The sequence below is a fragment of the Zalophus californianus genome, chromosome 1, assembly GCF_009762305.2.
Source record: "Zalophus californianus isolate mZalCal1 chromosome 1, mZalCal1.pri.v2, whole genome shotgun sequence".
NCBI lineage: Eukaryota > Metazoa > Chordata > Mammalia > Carnivora > Otariidae > Zalophus > Zalophus californianus.
In genome coordinates this window covers 117,757,799-117,766,943 of record NC_045595.1, presented here as the reverse complement: position 1 = coordinate 117,766,943, position 9,145 = coordinate 117,757,799, and the positions used below count along the sequence as shown (strand labels likewise).

Sequence of the window (9,145 nt, the reverse complement as noted above, 5' to 3'; positions counted from 1 at the left end):
ATTTAGTGACAGGAAAATGAGATGAAACTAGGATAAGTAGAAAGTAATTCTTTATTAGCTTTTTTAAACCATCAAAACAAATACTTGAAAATTAACCCTCTTGCTTCTTGATGTTTCAAAATCAGGCTCTATGTCGACAAGCATATTTATAATAAAAGTGAAAAATATTTGTTTTATTCTTTTTGTCATTTGTCTTGGCTTTATTTTTGTTCATTTTAATATTAAAATTGAAGAGCAGGGTGCAACGCTGTGTCCGGCACTATCTGACAAGATTAGCTGCAGGAGAATGGACAGTGAGGTACTGAGAGACAGAGGGATCTTGGATTTGATTGATGGTACTTGGCGAGAAGACAAACTGCCATATGAGGATGTTGCAATACCACTGAATGAGCTTCCTGAACCTGAACAAGACAATGGTGGCACCACAGAATCTGTTAAAGAACTAGAAATGGAGTGAACCGACTTAGCCTTATAATAACTCCATGAGGACATTCTCCCCATAGGAAACACCTGGCTCCTTTTCCATGGATGGAAATTTTAAAAATAGATAGATACAAAATATTTTCTTCCAGTCTCCTATTTCAGATCTGTCAGTGATGAATCCGCACTGAAAAATATACACGCACTTAATTTGTGGTAGCAAAGTGCAATGTGAAAATACTCACCAGAATGAGAAACTGATTGAGATTTCTCAGGAATGCAGAATATTTGGCCACTTGAACTTAAAGTTCTTCATTCACTAGCTTGTGTTTGAACGTGACCAGTTAAACATTTGCCTTTAACTCTGATTTCACTTTACTATCAGAGTCTAACCTTCCCAACTCCTTACATATGTCCTGTGACACAGGTGATTGAAGATATAAGAGGGAAGGACAAAGACAGAGGAATTCAGGCAGAAGGAGATTGTTAACTTCTCATACGGTGCCACTTTGAGGAGCATTCTGAGTGGCAACATACAGCACCTGCAGGTATATGAAGAACCCATTCACTGATTGCTGGGATTCCTAAGATTTCCCATGGCATTTTCAAACTTTGGATAAATTCACAGATTAAAAGTTATCTGGCAGTTATCTCTGCTCTCCTTACAAGTTAATTTGGTGCCACTGGAAAGGACCTTTGGCTAGCTGGACCACTAGTTTTACCCAATAACAAGATTTCGTATTTCTCAAAGCACTTTCAGATATAACAGAAACACCACAAAGTCAGTATTTAGTCACACGTTTGTATAAGAACGTGTATTTTGAAAAACACATGCATGGACATTTATCTCCTGGACTTATTTGCCTCTGTTAAGTGGTATCTCTTGTTTTCTTACCGATGTTGTGAACTCTGGGAAGAGGTCCGGGCTTATCTTCCTGCATACCTCATTAAAAAACCAGAAACACTGAAAAATAAATACATAAAATAAAATTCAAGAGCAAACACCTTTTCTTTTTTGGGTCTCCATTTTCTGCAGGCACAGGCACACTGATGTCAACTTTAATACAAATGTAGAACAGATTTGTTTTATATAGCTTTGCTGCCAAATGTAGTGGATACAAAGCATTTCCTTCTTGGTTCACTGCTTATGTCTAATGCAAATGCTGTGATAGCTCAGCAAGATACCATAAGGCATAAATGTCAGATTGATTCAATTGATAGTATTTGTAATGCTGGGTTTTCTTGCATTTGAAAGCACAGATGATGAGATGTTCAAAACATGGCTGAGTCAAGCAATCTCCCATAGAAATGGTTCCATCAACGTTGCCATGTGATTATTCCTCTAGTGTCACCTCACATAACCACCGCCAAAATAAGCTTTCCAAACACATTTCATCCTGCCACTCTGCTGTTTGAGGACCTACAATTGATCCATACTGCTTACCACTTCAAGTTACGAATCCATATTCCATTTATTTATTGAGTCAACAAATATTTATTGAACTCCTACTATAGGATGAAACCATTTTAAGGGCTAGAAATACGGTGGTGAATAACACAGAAATGCTCAACAACCTTGCATCCTATTTATCTGATTCTCCAGATTCTATACCTAGTATACCTAACTCAAGTCTATTATAGTTAGTCCATTGATTCTTTGTATAATCCTGACTGCTCTCCACTTACAAAATGTAGATTGTTTTCAGTTCTCTTTCAACTTTTTTTTTTAATGCAGCTTTATTGAGGTTAAAGTGAAGGAAAAAATTCTTCTATGACCCTTCAAGTTCTTCTAGCTGGACTATTAATTAAATGTATATGAGGCAGAATAACATGAGGAAAAAACTCCCAAAATTTCATTACATGAGCACAGGGACCCAATAATGAAATTGAGAACTAAAGCAATTGCCAAGGCAGATTGTTTTTATACTTTTTAGATAAAGAGACAATATATCTGTAAAGAATTGACAGGGCAAAGAAAACTCAACTATGTGAGCTTCAGTTGGTAAGGAATTCTAAACAGAATTTCGGCTGGGGTGGTAAATTAGTAAAAAGTAGAAGGGTTGTTTATATGGCCTTCTAGGCCCTGAGTTTCCCATCTCTGGTGATAAAGATGTTTCTTTACCTCATTGTCCAGGGAAAGTACCTTTCATAAATGGAGATTATTTCCTGCTTTTAGGGGATTGAGGGCATTCTGAATGTCCATCTTGTGCAGGCTGTCCCTTAAGTAACTTTTATTTAAAATAACCAATATGCCAACATGACACATTTTGGGGCAAACTTGGAGCAGGACACTTTGCCCCTTGGCCCCTACAATGTATAATTGACAAAATTGTAAGATATTTAATATTTACATCATGATTATTTAATATATGTATACGTTGTGAAGGAATCTTTCCATTAAGTTAATTAACACATCCATCGCCTCTCACCTATTTATGTTTGTGTGTGTGTGAGAGAACACTTAAGTTCTACTGTCTTAGCAAATTTCAATTACATAATATAGTGTTATCAACTATAGTCACCATGTTATACATTAGATCAAATCTTATTCATCTAATAGCTGAAAGTGTACCCTTTCCGCAATCTCTCCTTATTTTTCTCACCACCCCTCAGCCCTTGGCAACCACTTTCTACTCTCTGTTTCTTTGAGTTTGATTTTTTTTTTTTTTTTTTAGATTCCAAATAAGTGATACCATGAAGTATTTGTTTTTCTGTGTCTGGCTTATTTCACTTAGCTTAATGCTTTCAAGGTGCGTCCATGTTGTTGCAAACAGGAGGATGTCTTCCTTTCACATCGCTGAGTGGTATCTCATAGGAAGTTGGGTTTTGTTTGTTGTTAATCTTAGAGTTTTTGCTTGCTTGTTTTTAGTAAAGATTGAAAATCAGATTCATGGGCTCATATCCTATATTACTGAACGTAGACTGGTGAGGATGTGTCTCAGCTTTGTTAAAGCATACGTGAACTTGGTTATGATGTCTCATTTGTAAACATTTCCTTCTCACAAAAATTGCCCAGTGTGCAGTTCTGTTTTAACCTATATGCATGTGGATTTTTGTTTTTAAAATAGGGTATGTAAATGTGTAAATATTCTTAATAAGAATGACGAGAGTAAACAATTTCTTTTTCAGAGTTTTGAATATGTCATTTGGCATTTGGAAAAAAACAACAAGCAATTGTTTTGCAAAATGATGTTCTGACCTAGTTCTGATATTTATGTTTTAAGGAAAATTATTAAAGTATATTTCCACACAAAAATGAACATTTGCTTCTAGGCAACTTCAAAATACCCTTGAATTCCTAATGATAAAGTGAATTTTAAAATAGTTCTGGTGAAGTCTGAATATATTGCTATATTGAAAAGACCACATTTTCCAGTGTGATTAATGACCATTTTATAATCTTCATTGCATTTCTTTCTTTATGAGCAACATCTATTTCAAAATATGGCATAACTGGGGCGCCTGGGTGGCTCAGTCGGTTAAGTGACTGCCTTCGGCTCAGGTCATGATCCTGGAGTCCCGGGATCAAGTCCCGCATCGGGCTCCCTGCTCAGCAGGGAGTCTGCTTCTCCCTCTGACCCTCCCCCCTCTCATGTGCTCTCTCTCTCTCATTCTCTCTTTCTCTCAAATAAATAAATAAAATCTTCAAAATATGGCATAACTGGAACTCTCTTGTTGAATTGAGTCACTAGCCAGATAAGAGCTACAAAAAAAGTAGAAAAGAGGCAAGAAAATAAAGAATGTTGTGGAGTTAATTTCCCATAGAATTCTTTATCGGTTGAAGATTGCCAGCCTAAAAGACATACTAACTTTCCTAATGCTATGGTTCAAGGGTTTTATTCCATTGTGCTCTTAAAACCTTTCCATGGAGCATTTATAGTACATTCCATCTTCAAAATAGTTTAAAACTGTCAACCAGCTAATCCTCACAACACCCCTTTGAGGCAGGTAACCATTATTATTCCCATTTTACACTTAGGAAAAAAGGGTAAAATGGTTAAAAAAGAATAGTGACTCAGCCAGAGCCCTGAAGCTGAATTCTAGCCTATTACACAGACCTATCCTCAATCAAAGTTTTCTTTTAATAGCTACCCTTATAATCATGTAGGTTTAGTTAATTCAAATATTCACTAAGTAGTAGTTGAGTAACAATTTGATACAATACTTAATTTCTGGAGAAATTTGATCTTGCGTCCACAAAGTAGTTATAAAGTAATACACACAGGTGTGTTTGTGCAGAAGGACAGAGACATGCATGTGTGTGTATGTGTGTGTGTGTGCATGTGTGTCTGGAAGATGGTTGTGATGTAAAATGCAAACAAATGATCATTCATAGCAATGTGTTTTAAGGTACATAAGCAGGATGAAATGATTCAAGAAAGAGATGCCTTCTACCTAAAAATGATCAATGAAATTCTCAATGAGCTGGTGCCATTCGGATTTTTCATATTTTGTAAAAATCTCCACCTTTTATCTTCAGCCCTACAATTCTAGATCCTTAAACCATTTCTCCCAACTATTCCATCTGCTGCTGAAGTCAATACCCTCTCAATTCTTCCTATAAATCTGCCAAACAATTTTCTGACATCCAAACTCGTTAATACAGTTTTCCTTGTTTAAAATTCTTCAAAGCCCCATCAACACAATCTTTCTGAAAGTCATATTCTTCTTAAGTAGCCTTGGTGATATTTGTTATCAGTCAAATTTAGAAAAATGGGTCTTGAAGGATAAAATCTAACTTATTTTTTATTGAAGCAAACTCTCTCTATTCTTTTTCTTTGTCTCCAGGTTCACTGGTCCTTGCCCGCCTATCATAACAGCAATGGCACTTTTGCATACCTTTATGATTCACTGGCCATGCTCTACCCAAATCATTTGTTTATGGGTTTATTTCCTTACTAAGCTGTCAGCCACAGAATATACTACTATCGTTTCAAATAGTAACTTAATAAATACCTATTTAATGTTACTAAAAGAGTGAATAACCCAGTTGAATATAGCAGTACTGTGCACTCAAAAGTGTAGGGAATCGGGCACCTGGGTGGCTCAGTTGTTAAGCGTCTGCCTTCGGCTCAGGTCATGATCCCGGGGTCCTGGGATTGAGTCCCACATCGGGCTTCCTCCTCGGCGGGAAGCCTGCGTCTCCCTCTCCCGCTCCCCCTGCTTGTGTGCCCTCTCTTGCTGTCTCTCTCTCTGTCAAATAAATAAATAAAATCTTTAAAAAAAAAGTGTAGGGAATGTCTCAAGTAAATGTCCTTAGAGATGACAAGTTCATGACATAATTATAAAACAGCACATAATTCTGTTTGGTAGGAACCGAGTAAAGAATAAGGACAGGACAAGAGGGGTTATTTGGGATCAGATCGCAGAGAATTTTGCATAGTAATATCTGTACCCAGTTTCCCATTTTTCCTATCATTCAGTCTCTTTTTTACTTTGGTCCAAGCATTCTCTACACCATTTTTTGAATTCAATAAAACATCTGTTATTCCTTCTAATTCGATCTGCCTGTATAGATCAGGTCATTCTGTTATTGTTACAAAATTACTTTTTAACAGATATCTATTAACTGATTCTCATTAATTTATCCCATATACACAGACTACTAGACTAATCTCCCCACAGTACATCTCTTATCGTTCTTTGCGCTAAAGAAGCCTAATGATTCTCTATTATCTGCACAATACAAGCTGGGTTAATTGATTCCTACTTTTTCTTTTCCTTTATCTACATTTGCCTGAATAAAATGAACTGCAAAAAATTATTGAACTGGGAGAAATATAATGGAGTAATATTTTAAAAGAGTGATTATTTATCCTTAAGGTACATTTATTCTTTATGTCAAACTAGTTGAAGACATATCGTGAAGAGGGCAGAATTTGTAAAGAAAAAAAAAAATTACAAACCCAAGGTTTGAAAGGTTTATTAAGAGAATATTTAACTTCCTAAACTACTTTGGGATTAAGGCTCATTATTAGGTCTTTTCTTTCTTGGCACGAGTAATACAAGTGTTTTCAGTTAACTTATTTTACTACTTTAAATTTAAGAAGACCAATTATGAAGATAAATAGTTTTTCTGCATATAAAATTTTTAATAGCTGTTAATCACTTCCTATTCCCTTATATGTAATGAAGTTTCCTTTTTTCTTTTTTTCTCCTTTTGCTGCTATCAAAATTTTATCTTTGTCATCCAGCAGTTTGAATATAATTGTCATGATGTGGATCACTCTGTCCTTTCTGGAAGTTTTTGAGATGCTTGGATCTGTAGATCAATTTTTTCCTCCACTTTAAAGTGAACATTTAATTTTAGACCAGTTTTAGATTGAAAAAAAATATTGGGAAGATAGCACAGAATATTCTCAAATAGCACTATAGGGGCCAAGGACAGGCTGCTCCAAACTGTACCACCTTGACATATCGATTATTGTAATAAAAGTTACTTAAAAAACCATCAATGCAAGAACACTCAGACCTTCCTCTGTCCCTGTGAAAGCAGGAAATAAATCTTTCATATGAAAAATATCCCTCAGGTTCTAAGAAGTAAAAAGAGATCCTTATCACCAGAGATAGAAACTTCAAAACCAAGAAAGCTATAGAAACAAACCTTATTTTTTTCCTACCTCAGCTGAAATTCTACCTAGAATCCCCTGATAATTAAAGTTTCCAAACACCTATTTTCTTGATCCTATCAATTTCTCAAAAATTTATTGCCTCATTGCCTAAACACTGTAAGAAATGCCTGCCTTGCTCATTTCTTTAGGTCTCAATTTCTATTGAGCCTCTATGTGCACATAATAAAACATTGGGTTTTTTTCTTCTGTTAATCTGTCTCATTTAAAATGTAATTATTAGTCCAGTTGGAAGACCTTGAAGGATGGAGGAAGTATTTTTCGTTCCCTACAGCCCACACCCAGTTTCCCTTATTATTAATATCTTATATGATGCATTTGTCACAATTAGTGAGCCGATATTGACACATTATTATTATTAACTAAAGTCCAAACCTTATTCAGATTTCCTCTGTTTTTCTTTAACGTTCTTTGGTTATCTCCTATTCAAGATACTATACACATTTAGCAGTTATGTCTCCTTCAGACTTTTTGGTTTTGACAATTTCTTAGGCTTTTTTTGTTTTGATGACTGACATTTTCAAGAGTTACTCATCAGATATTTTGTAAAATGTCCTTCAGTTTAGATTTGTCTGATGCTTTTCCCATGATTAGACTGGAATAATATAGTTTGTGGAGAAAAAGTACAGAGATAAATTACCATTCTTATCACATTGTATTAAGGGTATACATTATCAATATGATTTGTCACTGTTGTTATTAACCTTGATCACCTGGCTTTAGGAAATGTTTACAAAGTTTCTGCACTGTAAAGTTACTCTTTCCCCCTTCCCTTTGTGTGCTTTGGAAGAACACTGCTACAGGTAGCCTACACTTAGGGCAGGAGGAGTTATTTTCCACCTCTCTGAGGGAGAGAATTTACAGAAATTATTTGGAATAATGTGCTTTCAAAATCGAATTCAGGAAATCTTTAGCCATTGTTTATTCAGATAGTTTCTTCAGTCCCTTTCTCTCTTTCCTGTCTTTCTAGGCCTCCCATGACATCTGTGTCATAATGCTTACGATTGTTATACGGGTCATGGAAGCTTTGTTGATTTTACTTCAATCTTTTATCCTCTCTATTTTATGAACTGACTAATTTCTATTGATCAGTCTACAAGTACACTGATTTTTCTTCTGCAGTATCATGTCTACTGCTGAGTCAATCTTCTAAATTTTTCATTTTTGTTTTAGTTCTTTTCAACTCCAGAATTCCTATTTGGTTTTCTTAGCAGTTTTTTTTTTTTTTCTGCTGAAATTTCCTATTTGTTGAGTTATTATCATTATAACTTGCTTTAATTTTTGGAATTTATTTATAATAACTTCTTTGAGGTCCTTGACAACCAAATCCAGCAGAGTCAGTTTCTTGGCTGCATTTATTCTTGAATATGGGTCACATTTTTATATTTCCTTGTGTGCCTTATAATTTTTAATTGAAAGCTGGAAATCTTAGATACTATAATGCACATGATATATCTATATTCTGTTTTTTTGTTGTTTTTGTTGTTCTTTCTTGTTTTTTGTTTTTTTTAACCTCAACTGGAACTGCAGAATGTGTCCATCTTATGGTGTATGGTTGCTGATGTCTCTGCTCAGGGTTTTTTTTTTTTTTTTTTTCTTCTTCTTCTTTATATTATTATTGCTTTTTAGCCTGGCTTACTAGTGGTTGCATAGATTAGTGGTCAGTGGTTTGTACAGAGCTTGTATTCAAACATTTTCATCCCTTTTGTGGCTCTCATTTCCAGAAACTTCTTGCTAATTTTTTTGTCTGCCTACCCCAACTGAGACTGCTGTCTTAGGACAACAAGAATGTTTTTTGGGTTTTTTTTCCCATTCTAATTTTCTACCAAGTTTGTCCTGTGTACCTGACAGCACCACAAGGTTTTGTGTCCCACCACATATCAGTTTCCCTCCTCTAGAAGCAAAGTTTCTGCTCTCTTCCTCTCTTATCCCTGCCCCTGTAACCTCCACCTTTGTGATCTAACCAAACTGAAGCCGTTGGTGGGAGGAAATTCACACAAGTTGGTGCAGAGTGCTGTTCTTAACCAAAGCTCTAATAGTTTTCCAAGAATATTCTATTTGTTATCTGCCTTTAGTAATTTACAAAACCTGAAAGG

The 9,145-nt window shown here is 35.4% G+C and overlaps 1 protein-coding gene across 1 annotated transcript; it reads left to right on the top strand.

Moving 5' to 3' along the window:
* Nucleotides 1–286: 286 nt before the first annotated feature.
* On the top strand, nt 287–541 carry LOC113915956 (anaphase-promoting complex subunit 13-like). The gene is given in 1 exon segment (XM_035728378.1): nt 287–541. A coding segment is annotated over 1 exon segment (255 nt).
* Nucleotides 542–9,145: the final 8,604 nt, after the last annotated feature.